This window comes from Sus scrofa, chromosome X (genome assembly GCF_000003025.6).
Source record: "Sus scrofa isolate TJ Tabasco breed Duroc chromosome X, Sscrofa11.1, whole genome shotgun sequence".
Lineage (NCBI taxonomy): Eukaryota > Metazoa > Chordata > Mammalia > Artiodactyla > Suidae > Sus > Sus scrofa.
In genome coordinates, this window is record NC_010461.5 from 51,169,331 (window position 1) to 51,194,866 (window position 25,536).

Genomic DNA, 25,536 nt, shown 5'->3' on the forward strand with positions numbered 1-25,536 from the left:
CTTCTAAATGTTTTATAGTTACATTTCAGTCTACAATCTACTCTGAGTTACCTTTTGTACAGAGTGTGAGGTTTAGGCTGAGATTCAGTTTTTTTGCTTATGAATATTCAATTTCTCCAGCATCATTTGTTGTAAAGATTACCCTTCCTTTGTTGGATTACTTTTGCATCCCTGTCAAAAATCAGTTGGCCTTACTTGTGTAGGTCAATTTCTGGATTCTCAATTTTGTTCTGATTATCTGTCTTGTCCCTTTGCCAATACCATACAGTCTTAATTACTGTAGCTATATAATAAGTTCTCAAATAAAGTGATTCCTTCCACTTTATATCTCAAAATTATTTTAGTTATTCTAGTTCTTTTGCCTTGCCATATGAATTTTAGAGTAATTTTTTCTATATCTTCCAAAAATCCTTCTGGAATTTTGATGGGAATTTAACTAAATTTGTATATCAATTTAGGAGGATTGAGATCTTTACTATATTGACTCACCTTCCAAATTGAGGATACAGTGTCTCTCTAGATTTCCTTCGATTTCCTTTACTAACATTTTGTAGTTTTCAGCATATAAGTCCTATACATCTTTTGTTAAATATTTGTTATACTTAGGTGTTTCATGTTTTTGAGTGTTTGTGTTTTTTTGTGTTGTGTAATTGTAGTTTCCACATGCATATTGCTGTTTTTACATTCTGAAATCTTGTTGACTCATTTATTAAATCTAGTAATTTGGGGAAAGTTGTTTTGCTTTTGATTTATCAGGATTTCCCTCATAGACAATCATGTTATCTGCAAAGACAGTTTTTTTCTTCCTTTGTATTTGTATGCTTTTTATTTACTTTCTTACCTAATTGTGTTATATTCTTGCCTAGAAACTCTAGTGCTATATTGACTAACAGAGCTGAGAGTGGACATATTTGCCTTATTCATGATCTAAGTGGGACAGCGTTCATTCTTTCACAATTAAGTATAATGTTAGGTAGCTGAATGGTTTTTGTAAATGCACTTCATCAAGTTGAGGACATCCCTCCCCCCAATTCCTACTTTTCTAAGAGATTTTATCATAAATATGTACTGAATTTTGTTGTTCTTTATTTGTATTAATTGACATGATCATGGGATTTTTTTCTTTAGCTTTTTAATATGGGAAGTAACATTGATTGACTTGAATAAATTGGCCTTGCATCTCTGGGGTAAACCCCTCTTGGTCATAGCATCAATTTGATAAAGATGTTTATGTCTATAACCATGAGGGACATTAGTTTGTAGTTTTCTTGTACTGTATTTGCCTGCAATTAGTATCAGGTTATTATGGGCTTCATAAAATGAATGGAGATGAGTTCATCCCACTTCCACTTTATGGAGAGATTGTTGATAATTGGGGTGAATTCTCTTTAATCAAATCATTTATTTGGTAGAATTCCCCAGCCAAATCATATAAGCATGGAAACTGTGGTTTCAGGAGTTGATACATTACAAATTTAATTTTCTAAATAGTTATACAGTTATTCTAATAATCTATTTTATATTAGGTAAGTTGTGGTAGTTAGTGTTTTTGAGAATCAGTCCATTTCATATAACTTGTTTAATTTTCACAGTAGAATTGTTCTTAATATTTTCTTGCTATTGTTTTGAAGTCTGTGAAGTAGGTAGTGATAGCCTGTTTCATTCATGATGTTCATAAGTTGTGTCCTCTTTTATCTGTTAGTGTTACTAGAGGTCTTTTAATCTTATACATTTTTCAAATAATCAGCTTTTTGCTTCATTGATTTATTTACTGTTTTTCTGCTTTTAGTTTCATTGATTTCTTCTCTTGTCTGTACTATTTCCTGTTTCCTGCTTGCCTTGGGTTTATTTTGTTCTTCTTTTCTATTTTTTTGAGGTAGAAGACTAGATTAATTAGAGGCATTTCCTCTGTTTTAATGTAAGCATTTGGTGCTATACATTTTCCTCTCACCTCTGCTTTTGTGTCATCCCACACATTTTGATATGTTTCATTTTCATTTTCGTTCAGTTCAATATATTTTTATTTCCTTTGAAATTTCATATTTGAAACATGCATTATTTTAGAAATATACTGTTTACTGTCCACATGTTTATAGATTTTTCCCAGTATTTCTTTTCCTGATTTCTTGATTTCTAGTTTGACTTTATTAATGTCAATACAGTATGTATTTCCATTCTTTTAAATTGGTTAAGAAATTTTGTGTATCCCAGGATATGTTCTATCTATCTTGGTATATGTTCCACGGACACTTGAAAAGCCAGTGTATTATGTTGTTGGGTGGAGTGTTCTATAAATGTTAATTAGATCCAGTCATTGATGTCTCTATAACCTTGCTGATTTTCTGTCTGGCTCTATCAAATAATAGATGTATGTTAAAGACTCCACCTATAATTGTGAATTTGTCTATTTCATCCTTCAGTTCTATCAGATTTGCTTCACATATTTTACAGTTCTGGTGTTGGTTTATACCCATTTAGGATTAATTACTAGATTTTCTTGTTAGATTGGCACTTTTGTCAGTATCTAATGTATCTCTCTGTACCTAATAATTTTCATTGCTCTGAAGTCTTATTTTATCTGATATTAATATATCTGTTCCTGCTTTCCTTGGATTAATATTTCCATAGCATATCTTCCATTTTCATATTTGAAGTGAGATTCTTGTGGACAGCATATAGATGAGTCCCGTTTTATTAATCTTCTTGGCTAATCAGTATTTGGATTGCAGTATTTAGGTCACTTATATCTAGTGTACTTATTGATAAATTAGGGCATAAGTGTGTCATTTTATTTTTGTTTACTATTTGATGTCATTTGATTTTTTGTTTTCTTTTTGCTGCCTTCCTATGGTTAACTGAAATTTTTTGAATTATATTTTCACTGTTGTCTAATTCTTCTTCTTTCCTTCCTCTTCCTTCCTTCTCTTTTACCCCATTGCGTACACCATTTATGCCCCACAGAAGCAGCCATTCAAAATATTTAATGCCAGAGTTCCCGTTGTGGCACAGTGGAAATGAATCCAACTATGAACCATGAGGTTGTAGGTTCGATCCCTGGCCTCGCTCAGTGGGTTGGGGATCTGGTGTTGCTGTGAGCTGTGGTGTCTGTCACAGACATGGCTCAACCTGCATTCCTGTGGCTGTGGCGTAGGCCGGCAGCTGTAGCTCTGATTCAACCCCTAGCCTGGGAACCTCCATATTCCACAGGTACAGCCTCAAAGAGCAAAAACAAAACAAAACAAATATTTAATGCCTGTTTGTTGTGTTGTATGTGTTCTTCTAAAGTGTAAATTATTGATATATATTAAGGAGAGAGAAGAAGATGGGGAGGGATAAGGGAGAGGGAAAGGGAGAGAAAGAGAAAAGGAGAGTGACAGAGAGAGAGAAAGAGCTTTAGGGAGTGTGAGCCAAATCATGTCCCTAAAAAATTCATATGTTGAAGCCCTAAGTCCTAATATGAGTGTATGGGGGCATTTAGAGGGGTAACTAAAGTTAAATGAGGTCATAAATGTGGGACCCTAATCTTTATCCTAATCCCTTATAAGAAAATGAAGGGATTGCACACATGTGCTCTCTCTCTCTCTGTCTCTCCTTCCCACCCCACCCCCCCACCCCGTGCACAGAAGAAAGGCCACGTAAGGACATAGGAAGAAGGCAGCTGACTATAAGCCAGGAAGAGAGCCCTCACAAGAAAGAAAATTTGCTGGCACTTTGACCATGGACTTCCAGCCCTCTAGAACTGTGGGAAAATAAATGTTTGTTGTTTAAGCCACCCAGTCTGTGGTATTTTGTTGTGGAAGACCAAGCAGACTAATACAGATTTTAGTACCATGAAGTGAGGTACTACTTTAATAAAAACCTAAAAATGTAGAAGTGGCTTTGGAACTGAGTGATTAGTAAAGGCTGGAAGAGTTTTGAGGTACATGCTAGAAAAAGCCTAAATAGCACTTAAGGGACTGTTGGTAGAAACATGGACATTAAAGGTGCTTCTGGTGAGGTCTCAAAAAGAAAAGAAGAACATATTATTAGAAACTGGAGAAAAGGTGATCCTTGCTATAAACTAGAAAGGAATTTGTTCTGGTGTTTTGTGAAGGTAGCAACAAAATTAAATATTTAGCTGAGGATATTTTTAAGTGAAGTGTTGAATCTGAAGCCTGGCTGCTCCCTGCTGCTTGTAGTTAAATGCAAGCGGAGAGAGATTCATCAGAAGAATCATTAAGCAAAAGAAACCAGAACTTGAAGATTTGGAAAATTTTCATTCTATCCATATTGCAAAAAAATGATAAAGCATGTTCCAGAGGAAACACCAAGGGTATGGCTGCAAAATAACTCCCTGAGAAGATTACTCATGATTTTAATTAGGTATCTCAGCAGAAGTCAGGAATAGAGATGAGATTATACAAGCACAGACACTGTCAGCATGGATCAACGGATGCAGAGAGAAGATAAAATAAGGGAAAATGTTTGGAATTTTGGAATCTGTAATATAGAACAGTAGAGTCATTTGACTGAAAACATGCTTTAGCCATCAATTAATGGAAGGAATGACACCAAAAGTGATTAAGAGATCATCAGGGCTGCCATTCTCAACTTTAAACCCAGATTTAACAGGCTCTGGGGGCAAGGAGCCTGTTTACTCCTTAGTTTCAGTGGGCCAGGATGCCTCTGACTAGTGTCTCAGGAGAAAGATAGTAAAGAGCTGTGGGGGTGAGGGTGATAATTCCCAAAGCATCCAGCCAAAGAAGATTATTCTCCAGCCTGAAAAATCTAATAAAATTTGCCTTGCTAGGTTTGGCTCTTTCGTAGGGTATATCATCCCTATCTTCTTTCTGATTTTTCCCTTTTCAAAAGGGAATGTCTATCCTAAGCCTGTCCTACCATTATACTTGGGAAGTAGATAGTTTGTCTGGTTTCACAGCTGGGGAGGAATTTTGCCTCTGGATGAATCATACCCGAAGTCTCACCCAAACCTAATTTAGATGATGTTTAGATGAGACTTTGGACTGAGCATAGGTGCTAGAATGTATTAAGATACTGAAGGCTATTGGTAGGGGAATAAATGAATTTTCACATGAGAAATACATGCATTTTGAGGGAGGCATAGGGTGGAATGTTATGGAATGCTTTAAGTGCCCTAACCCCCAATGTATTTGGAGAGAGGAATTTTAGGGTGGTATAAAATTAAGTGAGATCATCATAGTAGGGCCATAATTTGATAGCATTAATGTCCTTATAAGTAAAGGAAGGGACATGTGAACTCTTTCTATCTCCACACAAGACCAGAGGAATGTTGATATGCAGACACAGGGAAGGTGCAGCCATCTACAAAACAGGAAGACAGACCTTACCAGAAATTGAAATTGCTGGTATACATACCATGAACTTCTAGCCTCAAGAATTGTGAGAAAATAAATGTCTGCTATTTAAGCCACCCAGAATATGTTATTTCATTGTCGCAGACTAATACACACACACTCACATATACACAGTATAGACTAATGATAATACATAGTTTTCACATGGCACTCTGATGTTAAGGTCCAGGATTTCTTGCTTCTAAGTGTGGCCATCCACCCCATTTTACCTGTTCACCTTTGCAAGGATAGACTCTCACTTTGCTTAGATCTCCCCCCTCCACAAACAATACTTCAATGAATATTCTTGTACTTGTTTGAGTAAATTTAGGAGGCTATATCCCAGGAGTGAGAAATGTACAGGTAATGTATATTCTTATTTGATCTAAGCAGTGCCAATTTGCTATGCCAGATGGTCACACCTGTTCACACTCTTACCAATAGTGTATGAGGCAATTTTATTTAATTTATATATATATTAATTATATATATTAATATATATATAGATGAGGGTATATATATATATATATATATATAGATGAGGGCATTTTTGTATCTATGTCTGTACTCAGAAAGGAGGACCAACGGGGAAGCTTATGGGATTCATTCAATTAGAGACTTGTCACAGAATGCACCCTGAGCTTATCTCATTTCTTTCTTAAACAACCTCCACCTGACTCACCTAGCAGCTCTAGCCTACCACCGTCAAGATATGACTAAGAGCTTTACCTAGTTATTGCTGCTCTGCACCCCCCATCCCTGATATTTGGAAGCTAAATGAGAATTCTATCTGAAGTTCTCTGTATGTACCGGGGCATTTATAGTGAAGCCAAACACAGGGCAATGCTGGACACAGCAGCCAAGTGATTCACATACAGCAAAAGGGTAGGACCTGAGCACATGTGACTCTCCAGGCTGAAAAGGACCTTCAAAAACATCTATCACCCCTCCCCAATTCTTTCTATAACATTACTTCCAAGTGTTCAATCAGACCTTCCCTGAACAATTTAGTCATGGAGCGCTCACTACTCTAGACAATCCATTCCATCTACGGGCAGCTCCAACAGTTTGAAAATCCTAGGCACACACAGAACACAGATGCCCTTTGTCCCTCAAATTCATTCTCTCCTCCCTCCATAATAATAGAACTTCTTTTTTTCACATATTTAGGAATTTTACTCAAAAATGTTGGCCTTCTAACATGAAACTTCAAAATGTAAGGCAGAAATATTATTTTCTTCTTTTCCTTGCACTAAATAGGCCAAAGATTGTAAAGCTGTCATTAATGATAAACTGATTTTTAAGCAGATATTTGGTTTATATCTTAAAAACATTCAAATGATTCAGTTAATTCCTATTCATATTCAAAGATAGTTTCTTAATGCAAAGGACAAAGGCTTAATTTATTTGAGAACTTGTGATTTTCATCTGGGTATGTGACACATGGACCATAGGCTCTATTTCCTTCTCTCCTTTGGAGCTATTTGTGGCCATGTGACAATGTTCTGATCAATGGACACATGTGATGTGTACAACTTCTAGGATGTAATCCATAAAGGAAGGAGCATTCCATTCATTTCTCTTTTGCCCTCTTCTCACTGCCTAGCATGTGTACACAACATTTAGCCATATTGAACCATGTAGATGAGGGCTACACCCTGTACATTGTGAAGCAACAAGATAAAAAGAGCCTGAGTTCTCAATACAAAGTAACCACTATGGGTAGCTTGTTCCCAGACTAATAATGTGTGAAAGAAATGAATTTCTGTCTCATTTTCACCACTACTAATTTGGAACTGAGTTGGATTAGCTTTACCAATAAATACCCTGGCTAACTGGTTACCATATTTAATTGATTCTAAGAAGTCAATGGACATAAGGTATACATTATCTTATATACTATTAAGAAAAAATGCTACCAATTATATTATGACAAACTGTTTTCTTTTACTTTAAATGTCCACTTAACAGTTTTTGAAAGAGCTCTTATAGACTCATTTAAGACACTATTTTAATCAGACTTTTCTAGTCTGAGTCATTTCTCATACACAATAACTCTTTATTTCAAGGGAGAACCATGATGAAATCTTTTAGAAGATATTTTAAATGACAATTAAGTTCAAACATACACTGGCAATCATCCATATGAGTCAATTGAAGAGAAGGGATGATAATGTAAACAGCGATGTCCAAGTTTGCATGTGCTAATGCATTAACAATAACACAGTTCCCTCTTGGTCAACAGCAGCTATAAGTTTGTATTTAAGACACATCTTGACTTTAGATTTTTAAGTATGTCTTAAATGGTGAAATTTGTTCCTTTGAAGCCAAATTTGGGGACTAACCTTGATTGGTCAAGATAGAGTAACAGGGACCAGATTTACACACCTGTGCAAATAAAACTAAAACAAAACAAACAAAAACACCAAGACAAAATATATGGGGGAAAACAAACAGTGCTCAAGTTGTTGGACATCAGGCAAGTAGTCAGTGATCTCTGAGAGGTGGAAAAGCTTAGATGAGCCTGAAAATTTCCCCATCTTACTGCTTAGAGAAATATTCTAGGCTACAAGGCAGGGATGGGGAACTTAACAGAGCCTGGCCATCTCACTCAATTAAGTAAGTGGAGCTAGGAGCCTGAGAAAGCCAAGACATATGGAGTTTGCAGGGAAGAGTTTTGGAGAGGGTAGACCTGTGTAGAGAAAGAATGCTTATAGTCTTCAGAGGACAAGTATTCACTGAAATACTAATCAGCACATGTGTGTAAGGAAACTACCTATCTGAAGCCAAGGAAAGAACTACCCCCAACAGATTAGAGGAAACAGTGATCATAGCCCACAAAGGTCTGAAAATAGTGACTTCTCCAAACAACCACAGTAGAAAAACTTTACAATTTATAAAACACTAGAGCACAAAGACAAATTTTGCATCACTACTGGGGAAAATAATCTCTACACTAAATACTGCTATGGTCCCACTTAACTAAGATGAAAACCAAGGCCCAGAAGGATAAAACTGATTCCAAATGTCTAATGACATTCCAGAACAAAGCTCAAGAATATTTACAGAGATGAAAAAATATACAGAGTCAACAAGGTAAATTTTGAAATGTCTTGCATCCAAACAAACCTTGCCAGGTATGCAGTTAAGCAGCAAAAATGCAATCCGTAATGTAGAGAATAATAAATCAAAATGGACCAAGAAATGACATGGTTGATAGAATTAGTAGCTAAGTCTATTACTAGTCATTATAAATACATTTTATATGTTCACAAAGCTTAAGGAAATACTAGTCACATTAAGTAGAGACATGAGATAGATGGAAAAGACTCAAATAAAATATCTAGAGAAGAAAACTACAATGCCTGCGATGAAAACTATATTAGTCAATTTAGACAAAAAAGGAGAAAAGATTGATGATTGTTTACACACTGAAAATAACTTTTAAGGAATTCCTGCTGTGGCACCATGGGATTGGTGGCATCTCTGCAGTGCCAGGATGCAGGTTTGATCTCTGGCCAGGCACAGTGGGTGAAAGAATCTGGGGCTGCTGCAGCTGTGGTGTAGGTAGTAACTGCGGTTCAGATCTGATTCCTGTCCCAGGAACTCCATATACCATAGGGCAGCCAAAAAAAAAAAAAAAAAAAAAAAAAAAAAGAAAAGAAAAAAGTAAAAATATAGAAAGAAATTAACTTTTAAAAACAAAGGTGAAATAAAGGCTTTTTCAGAAGTAGAAAAGCTAGAATGCTACATCACCAGCAAAGCTGCTCTATGACACATGTTAAAGGATATCCTTCAAGCATAAGGAAAATGATAGCAGAGGAATATGGAGCATTGAATACAGAAAAATATAATGACTTTTTTTCTTGTGATGTAAATTAATTAAAAAGATTAAACCAAGAAATATATCAATGTAATAGCACAGAGGCCAGAAATGGAGTAATAAAAATACAGTGTTGTTTCTTTCTTTTTCTGGTCTTGTCTGTGACATGTATATGTAAGTTCCTGGGCCAGGGATCAAACCCATGCCACAGCAGCAACCTGGGCTACTACAGTGACAAGGCCAGATACTTAAAACCATTGACCACAGGGGAACTCCTACAATGTTATTTCTTTATACTATATCTGCAGTAGTATGAGATCACTTGAAGATAAAATATGACAAGTAAAGATGAATATTATCCCACAATCCCACTCTTGGGCATATATCCGGACAAAACTCTACTTAAAAGAGACACATGCACCCGCATGTTCATTGCAGCACTATTCACAATAGCCAGGACATGGAAATAACCCAAATGTCCATCAACAGATGATTACATTAGGAAGATGTGGTATATATACACAATGGAATACTACTCAGCCATAAAAAAGAATGACATGATGCCATTTGCAGCAACATGGATGGAACTAGAGAATCTCATACTGAGTGAAATGAGTCAGAAAGACAAAGACAAATACCATATGATATCACTTATAACTGGAATCTAATATCCAGCACAAATGAACATCTCCTCAGAAAAGAAAATCATGGACTTGGAGAAAAGACTTGTGGCTGCCTGATGGGAGGGGGAGGGAGTGGGAGGGATCGGGAGCTTGGGCTTATGAGACACAGCTTAGAATAGATTTACAAGGAGATCCTGCTGAGTAGCTTTGAGAACTTTGTCTAGATACTCATGTTGCAACAGAACAAAGGGTAGGGAAAAAAATGTAATTGTAATTTATACATGTAAGGATAACTTGATCCCCTTGCTGTACAGTGGGAAAAAAAAAAAGATGAATATTATAGACCATAAAGTAACTACTAAAACAATAAAAAAAAAACAGAATAATAGCTAATACATCAGAAAAAAGATCAACTAAGACCATAAAACACACTTAATCTAAAAGAATACAGAAAGGGAGGGAAAAAGGAACAAAAAATAGATGGGATAAATGGAAAACAACAAGGTGGTAGATTTCACCCTAACCATGTCAACAAGCACAATAAATACAAATGGTCTAAATATCCTCAATTAAAAAGCCAATTGTCATATTGGAAAAAACAAAGAATCAAAAGAAAGCTGTTTAAATGAAGTGTGATCAATCGATGTGATATATCCCATCAACGAATTAAAAAATAAAAACCATTTGACCATTTCAATAGATGCAGAATAAGACAAGGATGTCCACTTTCACCACTATTATTCAACATAGTTTTGGGAGTCCTAGCCTTGGCAATCAGAGAAGAAGTAGAAATAAAAGGAATCAAATTGGAAAAGAAGAAGTAAAACTATCACTATTTATAGATAACATGACACTATACCTAGAAAACTCTAAAGACAGCACCAAAAAACTGTTAGAACTCATCAATGAATTTGGCAAAGTTGAAGGCTACAAACTTAATACACAGAAATCAATTGCATTTCTATATACTGACAATGAAAGAACAGAAAAAGAAATCAGAGAAACCATCCCATTTACCATCACATAAAAAATAATAAAATACCTAAGAATAAACTTACCTAAAGAGATAAAAGAGCTATACTCGAAAATTATAAGACGCTGATGAAAGAAATTAAAGATGACATAAACAGATGGAAAGATATACCATGCTCTTGGCCTAGAAGAATCAATATTCTCAAAATGACTATACTACCCAAGGCATTCTACAGATTCAGTGCAATCCCTATGAAATTACCAAGGACATTCTTCACAGAACTCGAACAGAATATTTCAAAATTTGTAAGGAAACACAAGAGACCCTGCATAGCTAGGGAATATTGAAAAGAAAAATGAAAATGGAGGAATCAAGCTTCTTGACTTCAGACAATACTACAAAGCTAGTTTTCAAAATAACACGGTACTGGCACTAAAACAGAAATATAGATCAATGGAAGAGGATAGAAAGTCAAGAAATAAACCCAAGCACCTATGGTCAACTAATCTATGACAAAGGAGAACAGAACATACAGTAGAAGAAAGATAGTCTCTTCAATAAATAGTGCTGGGAAAACTGTACAGCTACATGTAAAAGAATGAAAGTACAACATTTTCTAACACCACAAACAAAAATAAACTCAAAACGGATTAAAGACCTAAATATAAGGCCAGATACTATAAAACTCCTAGAGGAACATACAGGCAGAACGCTCTTTGACATAAATCATGGCAACATCTTTTTTGATCCACCTCCTAGAATAATGAGAATAAAGACACAAATAAACCAACGAGACCTAATTAAACTCAAAAGCTTTTGCACAGCAAAGGAAACCATTAAAAAAAGAAAGAAAGAAAATCCACAGAATGGGAGAAAATCTTTGCAAACGATGCAACAGACAAGGGCCTAATCTCCAAAATATATGAACAACTCATACAACTCAACAACAAGAAACAAACAAGCCAATTGAAAAATAGGCAAAATACTTAAATAGACAATTTGCCAAAGAAGACAAACGGATGGCCAACAGGCACATGAAAAAATGCTTGACATCACTAAATATTAGAGAAATACAAATCAAAACTACAAAGAGGTATCACCTCACGCCAGTCAGCATGGCCATCATTAACAAGTCAACAAATAACTAAATGCTGGAGAGGGGTGTGGAGAAAAGGGAACCATCCTTTTTTCCATCCCACATACACTGTTTGTGGGAATATAAATTGGTACAACCAATGGTACTATGGAAAAACAGTATGAAGGTACCTCAGATAACTAAATATAGAACCACCATATGATCCAGCAATCCCACTCCTGGGCACATATCCGGACAAACTTTCATTGCAAAAGATACTTACACCCCTATGTTCATCGCAGTGCTATTCACAATGGCCAAGACATGGAAACAAGCTAAATGTTTTCGACAGATGAATGGGTTGAGAAGATGTGGTACATGTATACAATAGAATGCTACTTAGCCATAAGAAAATAAACTAGTACCATCTGTAGCAACACGGATGGAACTAGAGATTCTCATGCTAAGGGAAGTAAGCCAGAAAGAAAGAGAAATGCCATATGATATCACTTATTTGTGGAATCTAAAATATGGCACAGATGATCCCATCTACAAAACAGAAACACATCACAGCCAAGGGGAGCAGACTTGTGGTTCCTGGGGGAGGGGGGGAGGGAGTGGAATGGTGTGCAATTTGGGGTTTTTGATGCAAACTGTTATATTTCAAATGGATGAGAAATGGGGCCCTACTGTACAGCACAAGGAACTGTGTGTGATTGGGTCACTTTTCTGTACAACAGCAATTGAAGAATCATTGTAAATAAACTATAATTTTAAAAATTAAAAAAACACACAAGTACAGTGTGATTATCTTGACAATCCTATCAAAATCTCAGCAGGCATTTTTGTAGAAACTGATAAGTGGAATATAAAATTCATACAGAAATACAAAGGGGCTGGAGTAGTCAAAACAACTCTGCAGAAGAATAGCAAAATTGGCTAATTTATACTGCCTGATTTCAAGAATTACCCTAAAGCTACAGTAATCAAAACAGTGAAATATTGACTTAAAGATCAAATAGACCTATGGTGCAGAATAGAGAATCCAGAAATAAACCCACAAACATATGGACAACCGATTTTTTACAGTGATGCAAAGGCAATGCTGTGGAGAACTGTTCATCTTTGATCCTGAAAAAACTGGATATCTACATGCAGAAAGAAATAAACAAAAGGTTAAAACCTATAACTTGTGTCATACACAGAAATTAAGTGAAAATGGATTACAGACCTACATGTAAAACCTAAAATTTCTGCAAGAAAACCTTTGTGACTTTGGCTTAGGCAAAGACTTCTTTTATATGATATAAAAATCACAATCCATAGAAGAAAATACTGATGAGTGAGATTTTATCAACTTTAGAAACTTCTGAACTCTTATAAGAATGAAAAGACAAGTTGCAGACTGGGAAACATCTTTGCAAAGCATGTATCTGATGAAGGCCTTGTATCCTGAAAAAAAGTGTATACATGTATGTGTAACTGGGTCACCATGCTGCACAGTAGAAAAAAAAAATCATATTGGGAAATAACAATTAAAAAAAAATAAAAGAGAAAGAAAAAACACTGAATACATAAAGAACTCTCAAAATTCACAATAAGGAAAACAACAACCCAACTGAAAAATAGGCAAAAGGTTTGAATAGACACATCACCAAAGATAGATGGGTGGCAAATCATGAATAAGATGCTCAACAGGATTAGAAATTGGAACCGTCATAACCTGCTTCTGGGGATGGAATTTGGCACAACCACTTTGGAAAATAGTTTTGTAATATCTTAAAAAATTATAAACATGCTTATCACATAACCTAGAAATTTTACTCTAGAAATCTAGCCAGGAGAAATGAAGACATATTTCCATATAAAGACATATACGAACATTAAGAGCAGCACTCATAAGAGCCCAAAGGTGGAAATAACCCTAGTATTCATGAACTAGTGAGTGAATAAACAAAATGAAGTATATTCAAACAATGGAATATTGTTTAACAATAAATAGGAAAGAAATACTGGTATATGGTACAATGTGTATGAGCTTCAAAAACAATATGCTGAGTTATGTGCAATGTCTTGAAAGGCAAATCTATATTACTGGCCACTTGGGCCTGTGGGTAGAAACAGAGATGGACTGAAACCAGGCATAACGGCTCTTTTGAGAATGCTGGAAATGTTCTAAAATTGTAATATGGTGATAGTTGCACAACTCCATAAATTTGATTGAATTGTACACTTAAAATGGATGGTTTCTATGGTATATAAATCACAACTGAATAAAGCCATTAAATATATATCCTCTGATAGCTTCTTAATGTACCCAGAATTAAATCTAAACCCACAACACCATCTGAACCTAAATTCTTTTTTTTTTTTTTTTGTCTTTTGTCTTTTTGTTGTTGTTGTTGTTGCTATTTCTTGGGCCGCTCCCGTGGCATATGGAGGTTCCCAGGCCAGGGGTTGAATCGGAGCTGTAGCCACCGGCCTACGCCAGAGCCACAGCAACGCGGGATCCGAGCCGCGTCTGCAACCTACACCACAGCTCACGGCAATGCCGGATTGTTAACCCACTGAGCAAGGGCAGGGACCGAACCCGCAACCTCATGGTTCCTAGTCGGATTCGTTAACCACTGCGCCACGACGGGAACTCCTGAACCTAAATTCTAATCCGTGTCTACTCCTCTGCTCCTGTTTTCCTAGGAAAATGAATGACTTGTTAAAAGGCTTGTGTAGAAGAAATAGATTTTAAGTGGAGTTGGGCAATTGAGATACCCAGGAGGAAAGGGAAGGGGGTTAATGATAAACAAAAAGGAAATGGGGACTTGAAACCCTTTCAAACCCTTGTGGCCGATTGCCTTTACCATGCACTTTGGGCTTAGGATCTACTGTCCAGCCTTCCATGCTCTGTCCAGCAAATGGGTAGTTTGGGCTAAGACTAAATTTAAGTAAAAGTTGTTCCTTTCTCAGATCTACAGAGTAGGCATCATGCCAGCTATGCTTAAAGGCACACACACATACTAGCTTCCTTTCCTTTACATTTTTTTTTTTTTTTTTTGGCTGCACTCACAGCATAGAGAAGTTCCCAGGCCAGGGATGGAACCCATGCCACAGCTGTAACCAGAGTCACAGCGGCAACAGTGCCGGATCCTTAACTCCTGAGCCAAGAGGGAACTCTTCTTTACATTTTCTATCAATCAGACAAAAAAAAAATGTGTCAAGTGAGTACCAAACTTTGTGCTGGATCCTGTGGGTGATTGATGAGACGACCCCCTTCCTTCAAGTAAAATAACTAATTGTGGTCCAGTATAGAAAACAGACCAAATCATAACTACTATGGTTGAAGTAGAAGTGGGTCCCAGAGTCCTTATTTTCTCCTCAAATCTGACATGGGCTGACTACCAGAGTGGCCCTTAATATATATCCCTGGAACTCCCAGGGCTCCTCAGAACACATTTCAAGGCCACCAATCAATCCTCCTCATCCATCCTCTTCATTTCAGAGATGAAGAAACAAATGTCAGATGGGAAAGGAACTAGCCCAAGATCATGTGGCTATGGTCCTCTGGGTCCTCTAAATGTACAGACTTATGAATGAAGCAATTTGAAATCTGGATAATTATATATACAAGAGTCTTCTAGAAACTGACACTATACCATATTTCTCTCTGTAAATATCACATCATCTATCACACTGTTTTGGCCATAAGCGGGGCTCAACAATTACATTTGGAGTGACAAAAATGAATGCAAATAGGCGGTAAGTCTAAGGTACTTATTGTAATTTCAGTAGCCTCAGAAAAAGAAAGATATTACTTTGGGTGGGGGTCTTTGATTCATTCAGTTAACATTTATTAAGAGTCTTTAAGTGCCAGGAACTGGGAAGGAATTGGGTGCTAAGAAAGACATTATTTAATAATAAAAAAATCTATCTATCTATCTATCTATCTATCTATCTATCTATCTATCTATCTATCTATCTATCTAATTTTGGTGTCTACTATGTTCCAGCAACTATGCTAGGCACTTTATATGCTATCTAATTTAATCCTCATCACAACCACATAAATAGATATGTTTACCTTCATTTTTACATATGAAAAATTAAAATGTAAAGTAAAGGCTGGGAAAAGTAAAGTGGTCTGACCAACATCACAAAGCCAGAAAGTGCAGAATTCAGTGTGCTGAGCCTAATCATGTTTCCACCATACCAAGGAACTTGCTTCATATTATGTATCTCAAGTCATAAAAAACAAGCCAATGGGGGGAAGCTTTCCCTCAGTCAGTCACCAATTTTCAGGGTGAAATATGGCACATCATGGAACCTCTTGGAAATTTGGAAATTCTGTCTACCTGAGAAGTAGGGCTCAGTGTAGCCTTGCACAGAACTCTTAGATGACTCTATGAAATTGAATTTGTGGAACGTTTGTCCCTACAAGTGAGGAAAGCATCCAAGTCATTAAAGATTCAATTTTATGTGGAAAGTTTCCCAATTAGATCCTTCCAAGAGGCTAAAGTGCAGCTGGTGTGGCCAAATCCCAGGAAAACCACAGAATATGTTCTTAGGTTTTCCGACAGTTATTGGGGTCACAGTCTTACTTAAATGTTGAACAAATATTTCTGACCTCCCTAAGCTACAGCCTCTCCAGACAGTCTTGGGCCAAGACAAAAATACATTCTGCTGGCTAACATCTTTCCAGTGGCTCTTTGCTGATTAATGTTGAGGAGATAGGGTAGAGGGGAGGAGAGGTTCTAGGGCAATGGATCATCCATTCTTGAGATGAACCTGGCAGGCTCATCTGTCACCTGGGGTAACAGCTCCAATACTCACTCAAAAAGCAGTGTAGGGCAGCTGGGACCTGTAGGACTTGAGGATAGGCAGATCAAGTGAAGACACAGCTAGCATAGATGGGTGGGAAACTGCTTAGATTTGCTAATGAACTGAGGGAATAGTGAGAAGTGGACAGATAGAATATAAGGTATAACCAGCCAGGTCCTATTAAGATAGTGGTTTTTCCCAGTATAGTCCGTGGACCAGCAGCAACAGCATTGTCTGGGAACTTGTTAGAAATGTGAATTCTCAGGACTTCTACTGAATCAGAGACTCTGAAGATGGGACCCAGCAATCTAGGTTTCAATGGCTTTTCAGGTGGAGTCTAATACACACCCTAGTCTGATAACCATTGTGTTAGTGTTTAAAATAAACAAGGTCAGAAAGAGGGAAGAATGAATAATGATTCCAGATCAGGGGATGGGGGGGCATTTACTACTGACTGGGGAGACTAGGAAAGGAGACAGGGGGTGAGGATAGGGTGAAGTTGAGAGTTCTGTTGGAATCTGTTTGAGATGCCAATAATACATTCAGTGGGCTTGGTGAAGTGGGAAGTTGGATATGTGAGTATGGAACTCAGGGGAGAGATCAGAGCTATTCACCTTGATTTTAAGATCCTTCAGAACAAATCTTACTCATCTTAGGGGACCTCAGAGAATATCTCAGCCCTTTGTATGGCCCTGAATAGGTGCTTGGTAAATGTACCTGAATTAAGAAAAAGGAGCCAGCTTCTCTTGTCCACTCTAGTCTGAAAATAACACTGCCTAAGTACTACGTTCTTGCATTTAATATTTACTTGATCTTCTGGGAAAACACCTAATGTCAGAAAAGCAGTTTTCTTAGAATGGGTCACAGTGAAGACTTTCTTACAGTTCAATACCAAATGTTAATTGTTTGGCTTGACTTGCCCACCCCTAAGACCCAGATTTCCCAGCTGTTCTGTGATTTGCTGTTGAGTGAGCACTGGGGCCAAGGTAGTTTTCAAGCTAGGAGATGGTGGAGCTTGCTGAAGCTGCCACAGCAATGACAAAATGAAGGAAGGAAGGAAGGGAAGGGAGGAGACACATGTTAATTCAAAACTTTATCATAAGGCAAAATAAACTGAGTGCTATAAAAAAAAAATCTCCATGTGGGAGCCCAAAGAGGTAGTGATTCACGTGGACTGGGGAATGAGAAAAGGTTTTGAATAAGAAATGGTATTTGTCCTGGGTCTTCCTTGAAGAATGAATAGGATTCACAGGCTTGGATTGAGGAAGGAGCATTCAAGAATGAGGGATAAGCATTATAAAAACCTGGAAAGAATGAAAGTATATGAAATAGTGAAGAACTTCTGTGTGGATAAACAATAAGGTGAATGAAAAGGAGCAGCAGCAGATAAGATTGGAAAGGTGGGTCTGGGCCATACTTCTGGGGGTGAGGGGCATGAATGACAGTAAGAAATGATCTAAAGTGAAAAATTAATCTTACATTGTGATCCAATACACACAAACACCAATATTAATCATAAATAAAAGTTTCCACAGAGAATACCTACGATTTCTTACACAAGGTATGCTGATAATTTCTATCTTATTTTGTTTTTACTTTTTATTTTTACAAATGCTACTAGCAACTAATTTATTTCATGACCAACTAATGGTTCTTGATGTGTGTTTTGAAAAATACTGCAACAGGCAATGGGAAGTCAGTGAAATGTGTTTGAGGAATAACATAGTAACACTGGTGCTTTATGAAGGTAGTTCTCATAGCAATGGATAGAATTGAAGATAAGGGGTGGAGTGAAGATAGGAAAGTAATTCTATAGGTGGAAATGGATACAACATTACAATTATCCAGGCTGCTCATAATGATGGCCTAAAATGGGGCAGTGAGTGTAGAGATGGAGAGCAGGGCAGGAATTTGGGCAAGATTTAAAAGTAGAAACAGTAGGACTTGCTAAGTGATCAGAGGTTGGTAATATAAGACAGGGTAATCAGCATCACCATTCAAGTTTCCATATGAGGTAACTGTGCAGAGAATGATGGCATTAAATAAGAGGTCTAGTGGGAGGAGCTAGATTGGGGCAGGGAGAGACAAAGTCTTAAGCTTTGTTGACTTGAGCTGTGTCTTTGGAACAACCAGGTGGACAGGCCCAGTAGGCTGTGGGATGTTTCAGATTGAAGCTTGGAAGGAAGGTAGTGGGTAGAGACTGGTGATTTGGAGGTAATATTTGAAGCCATAGGAGTACAGTAAGTAAGCCAGGATAATATGTAGAGAGAGAGGACCCAGTGCAAAAATTTAGACTTAAGAGGATCTACCTAATGCTATAATATTTATTTCCAAAATGAATTTTTCCTTTCTTAAGTGAGGAAAGCTCATTGTCTATGGATATGTGCACATGGGGCATGGGTATGTGCAATGTGTGTATAGAGATGGTATGCTCATGTTAAGGAGATATTAGTATGCATTTGGGGAACTGATGAAGGGCTCTGGTTGCTCTAGTGGTAGCTGCACTCACTTTCTTTGCCTCTTCTCCTTTCCTTCCCTCTTTTCCATCTCTTTTGTTCCATTCTTCTTTTCCCCTTTCCACATATCCACATTCTCCTTCATCATGACTTGGAAGCCTAAGGAACAGATGGACAAAATAGACTACTGTGGGATCTGGGGGCCAAGATCTGGAGCATAATGTTGTAATATGGTTGGGATTGGGAGTAAAGACAGGGCTGTGAACATGTAGTCAGAGTCAGAGGTGGGGAATGATCTGTGGTGAGAGAATCCATTCTTAAGACACTTCCCACTTTAAAATCTCCCATCAGTGTGAGCGCTATGAATATACATATTTCTGTGCGTGTGCCTGGGGCTGTCTGGCTCTCAGCTTGATTCAATCAGGTCTTTAGGTGATATTATCATCATCACTGCTACTTCAGTCCAGAAGTAACATTATTTTTGTAATAGAAATAGGCTGCCTTGTTTATACCTTTAAGGGATTTAGGATCAGAGCAGTTGAAGAACTGTGAATAATGGTTATCAGATTATCAGCATTTGTTGAAATGCACATGCCACATGATAGGAGGATACATTCTCTCTTCCTTTCCTAGCTGTGTGACCATAAGTAGTTTTCCTGAACTCCCTGACCCTTAGTATCCTTATGTATAAAATGGGGGTAATAATTCCTACCTCAGATTTCCATTAGCAAGATTAAGTACTAAATTAGCAAAGAACTTTGAAATTAGTAGGTGTTCAAACAACGTTAGTTCCTTTCTCCAGTTCCTTCTACCCCTTCTTTCCCTCCACCCCCTCATACATATTTTATCTGCTCATATGTGAACATTAAGTAGTACTTTCCTCATTTCAAATTTTTAAACCAAGTGATGTAACCTTTGCATATTACTGTAAAATTGTCAAAAGCAGGCTAATTTAATTCGCTTTTGGTGCATACACATCTAGAATCGTTATGTCTTCTTGGTGGACTGATACTTTCTCATATAGCTCAGGCATGTTTTTTAAATCAACTGTCATTTCAACAGTGTATTTAGACTGTTTATATTCAATACAATTATTTATATGTTAAGGTTAATTTGCCATTTCATTTTTTGTTACCTGTTTTTTCTGTTTTTATTTTTTCTTTTCTTTGTCCTGTCTTCCTACAGGTGACTTGAACACCTTTTTGAATTCCATTCTGATGTATCTATAATTTTTTATTAAAGTATAGGTGATTTGCGATATTAGGTTCAGGTAAGAAACATAATGATTCAATATTGTTTATAGATTACATGCCATTTAAAGTATTATAGGAGTTCCTGTTGTGGCTCAGCAGAAATGAATTTGACTAGTAACCATGAGGATGCAGGTTTGATCCCTGGCCTAACTCAGTGGGTTAAGGATCTGGTGTTGCCATGAACTGTGGTGTAGGTCTCAGATCTGGCATTTCTGCGGCTGTGGCGTAGGCCAGCGGCTATAGACCCGATACAACCCCTAGCCTGGGAACCTCCATATGCCACAGGTGTGGCCCTAAAAAGACAAAAAAAAGTATTATAAAATATTGGCTGTATTTCCATATGTTGTACAATACATCCTTGTATCTTATTTATTTTATACATAGTATTTTGTATCTCTTAGCCCTCTACCCCTATCTTACCCCTCGCCTATTTTCCTCACCTCACTGGTAATCACTACTTTTTCTCTATATTTGTGAGTCTGTTTTTGTAATTTGCTATATTTATTAATTTGTTTTATTTTGTAGATCCCACTTATAAATGATAATATACAGAATTTATCTCCTCAAAAAACTAAAAATAGAACTATCATATTATCCAGTAATTCTACTCCTGGGTATATAGCCAAAGAAAATGAAAATTCTAATTCAAAAAGATATATATGTACCCTAACATTCATAGCACATGTTCATAGCATAATTTACAATAGCCAATATATGAAAACAACCTTAGTGCTCATCAACAGATAAAGATGACATATATATATGAATATGTAATATGAATATTACTCAGCAATAAAAAAGAATTAAATTTTGCCATGTGCAATATGAGATAAAACATGCTTAGTGTTTTATCTATAATGTTTTTGAGTGAATCTCTTTGTATAGCCTTTTTATTATTTTCTCTCAGCATTACGTTATTTATAAATAATTTATCACAGTTTTCTGATGTCATTATTTTACCAGTGCAAGTGAAATACAAGAACTTGACCTCTCTTTTACATTCCTCTACACTCTGTTTATAATATAAATGTCTTAAATATTTTCTTTATATACATTCAGAACCCCATGAAACAGTATAATAAATTTTGATCAAATCACAAAACATGATTCATACAACTCAAAAAGAAAAGAAATTCTGTTGTATTTACCCATGTTTTTGCATACTATGTTCTTTCTTCCAAGGTTCCTTCTTGTATCATTTCTTTTCTAATACTTACTTTAATCATTCTTATAGGGTAGATCTCCTACTGATAAATTCCCTGTTTCCTTTCATCTGAGGATATCTGGATTATCCCTTTTTTCTGAAGGATATTATACTGAACATAGGGATTCTAGGTTGATGATTAATTTCCTTCAGCACTTAAAAAAAATCTTGTGCTACTTCCTGCTAGGGCCTCATCAGTTTCTAATGAGGAATCTGCTTTCTTCTTATTTTTTTCCCTGAAGGTATAGGTAAGATGTTGTTTATCTTTGGCTGCTTCCTAGATCTTTGCTTTTGTTTTCAGAAGGTTGACTGTGATGTCTTGGTATGAATTTCTCAGAGTCTTTCCTGATGATGTTTGCCTGTCTTCTTGGATCTGGAGGTTTATGTCCTTTGCTTAATTTGGGAAGTTTTAAGCCACTATTTCTCCAAGTACTTTTCCAGTCCTACACTATTTCTCCTCTCTTTCTGAGATTCTGTTGACATGAATGTTAGATATTTCATTATAGTGCCACACAGGTCGGGAGGGTCTGACTCTGCTCAATTCCTTTTTTTTTTTTTTTTTCTTTTTTCATTTTGCATTTAATTTCCCTCTGCTGTTCAGGCTGGGTTATTTCTACTGTTTTACAAGTTGTCTGATTCTTTCCTCTGTCTTCTCCATCTTGCTATTGAGCCCATCCACTGAATTTTTAGAGGTTTGTTTTCAGTTCTCAAACTTTTATTTGGTTCTTCTTTGTGTTTTGTATTTCTTTGTTGAGACTTCTATTTCTTGCTGAGGTTTTTCTTTTTTAACATTTGTTTCAAGTGTGTTGCAGTTGCTCCCTGAAGAAATTTTATGATGGCTGCTTTAAAATCCTTGTCAGATAATTCTAACCTCTATGTCATCTCAATCTTGGCATCTGTTTACTTTCTCTTGTCATTGAAATTGATAATCTTGGTATGACAGGTGATTTTTTTTCAATTAAATTTGGACACTCTGGATCTTTCTTAATACTTTTGTTTTTGCAGGCCTCCTCTCACATACTAATTTTGCAGGGAAGAGGGGCAGTATATGTCCAGATTCTCCACTGTGTCTGTCATTGACATCTAAGTTGGCGAGAGGTTCTTTGTTACTGCTGGTTGTGGGTGAGAGTTCTGGCCTCTTAGGATCCTACCCAACAAGCAGTGGTAGGAATGTCAGGTTTACTACTGGTGAGGGTCAAAGTCATGGTCTGGGAGGGGTCACTATTCCTTGCTCCCAACTGTTCCTTCTCTTAGACTTTGGTAGCTTCCTTTAAAGTCCAGTAAGAATAAGTCTAGGCTCTTCATTTTCAGGCATAAATTCTTATTACCTGTGTGGTTAGCATGACAGCTAACCTTTTCCTTCACTAAAGTTTCTCTCACTTCCTATCTTCTGATTATTTCTGCAGAAAAGTTTGCAATAGACACCTCCTCTCTACCTTTCCCCAGACCCTCCATGGGATAGAGTGGGAAGATGAGAGCCTCTGCATGCAAACTGACTGGGTTCATGTCAAAATATGATATTTTCAAACTGTTTGGCTCTGGAAAAGTTACTTAAATTTTCTGAGTCTCCATTTTCCCAGTTGTAAAGGAGGTGCAGGAAGTTATCAGGACTCTTACTGAGTGAATGATAGTAGGTCAAAGGGCTTGGAAAACCAGGGGCTCAGTAAATAATAGTTCCCTTCCTTTTACTCTCCAGCTGAAGTAGAGATAACCCCTGCAAAGGACAAAAAAGCCAAAGTGCTTCCCCGCCACCACCACCATGTGTGAGTCTCACTCAAAGGCATTCACTCTAAGGGTTAAATCTCTTGATTGAAGTCTAATTTCTTAAAGGAACACACTTGATATCCTCCCCCCTTTTTCTTCAGGTTCCTGGAAAACACTAAAGGGAGACAGCCCAACCCAGTGCACTCTCAGGAGGGTGGAAGCAGAGGCAGAGGTCCGAGGCAGAAGCAGGGTGGTGGGAGACAGAGAAGGGTGGGTGAAGGAAGGCCTGGTGTTGGCCTAGGCAGTCCACTCAACCAGCGCTATTATGTTCTGAGCAAGGACATAAGGACATATTATTGCCTAGCCAAAACCACTCCTGGAGAGGTGTAAGGGAAGCAGGCAACACCTACTTTGCCAGCCCATCACCTCTGGGGCCCGAGAGCAACTGTTGCAATCCCACCATAGGCACCTTGACTGCCTCCTAAATCTCCAACATTCCCATCCCCCTTCCAGAGCTCCCGGTAGGAGAAGAAGAAAGTGGTGAGCAAAAGATAACATAAGGGCGAGTGCTCTCTGTCCTCCCAGTCCCAGCCTGCAGGGATTCCTCTGCATCCTCAGCTGGCAGTCCCTGGCAGCCGCCACCAGCCCAGATGAGCTAGATGCTGCTTTCAAAAGGATCGCCCGAGCTCGAGGTCCAGAAGTTAAACAGGAAACTGAAAAAAAAATGTAGACTCCTAAACAGCAAGGAGCCACCTTGGAGCCAATAAACACTTTCAAAAATCACGGGTCCAAGAAAGCCGTCCCCCAACTCCCACCCTATAAGAATTAAAGCTGTGTTGGGACCAACACCCTAGCTCCCCACTTCCCGGCACAAACACACACACACACCCCGTGTGTCTCCATCTGGCTTTTTCAGACACTTCCGGCAAGAGATATCTCTTGGTCAGTCTCTGTTTCTCTCTGCTTCTCTCTCTGCTGGTCCCAGTTCCGACTCTCTCCAGCCTCCTTCTCATCCTTGAATTCCATAGTGAATGGGATCCTTTCCTGCCCCCTCCACAAGTAGCCCAACAATAGATACTTTCCATTGATAACTCAGCCCTCTCCCGCAGTGAGGGATTTGAGGGGGGCTTCGGAGGGGGCGGGGGCGGGGGGGGGCGCTGCAACGTTCCACTTACCTGATCTCTTTAATGCTTTCCAATTTGCACATGATTTCTTGTTCATCTGCCATGCTTTTCACTCTCAATTTCACGTCCTGAGAAATGTACAAACACACAAGCCCAGGGATACAATAGACACAATGTAACCACCTCCTCCCGGCATGGGGCTCTGAGCCTGTGCGGTGGGGACTTTGAGAAGGCCTGGGAGCTGTAGTCCACGGCTCAGGGACCAGCCAAGCAGCCTGGAGGCCTGAAGAACTACAACTCCCAGAAGGCCAAGCGAGACATTCCTGTTTCTCTTCCTGCTGCTGCACTTTAAATCAATTTGTCACGGGTAATTGTGTCAAAGGTTGAGAGGAATACAAGCGAATGGTGATGTTCGTTTGACCCGTGCGTGGAAAAAAATCGAAGATGAAATACCCAGAAGGCAACTGGAGAGAGGAGAGACATACACCCAGCCGTGGCCCTTCACGCCAACAAAAGCTGACCAGGAGTCACTAATTAGTAGACACTTTGGGGCTGGAGCGAAATCCTGCATGTGAATTTGCTTCAGAGAGGTTGAGTTGTTCTGGGAACTAGTGGCTTTGGCATTCAAATGGAAATGGAGCCAAGGTGGAGGTGAGGCTGAAGGGAGGAGGGAGCAGCTACTAAAGCTGAGGGACGGGAGAGAGGGACCTCCTTCCTTTTAGCCCTCCACCCATTCTACAGTTATTAAGCTCAGACTTTAACAGTCAATTAAGGAAGTACTGTGGGAGGCACTGGGTGAAGCAAAGATAAATAAAAACAAGTCCTTGCCTTTGAGGAGCAGGAGGGAATGAAGGGTAACCCATTAATTACAGTGCATTGTGTGGTAGGGATACAGAAATGGATAAAGTGTAACCTGACCAGAGAGGAAGTAAAAAGCCCTCAAAAAGTAACTGAGAATTTTCCAGGTCATTACAGAGGACTGACTTTCCAGAACAGGGCACAGCACATATAAAAAGGAAAGGGCAAATAGGCCAAGGTGTCTGGAACATAAAATTCATATATATAATGGGGAGATGGGAAAGAGAAGTAGGAGATGTGTCTAGAAAAACTCGGTTGGAAATAGACTGTGATAGAC

The 25,536-nt window shown here is 37.9% G+C and overlaps 1 protein-coding gene across 2 annotated transcripts in view; it reads right to left on the minus strand.

The window, feature by feature from the left end:
- ZC4H2 (zinc finger C4H2-type containing) overlaps positions 1–24,663 on the minus strand; it is a 36,892-nt gene extending 12,229 nt beyond the window's left edge. The window contains exon 1 of one of the 2 annotated variants that reach the window (NM_001243282.1): positions 24,453–24,650. In NM_001243282.1, the coding sequence (NP_001230211.1) occupies positions 24,453–24,505 (53 nt within the window). In that variant the 5' untranslated portion in view covers positions 24,506–24,650. Of the gene's footprint in view, positions 1–24,452 lie in introns of both variants that reach the window. The other variant, XM_021079379.1, reaches the window with a different exon arrangement.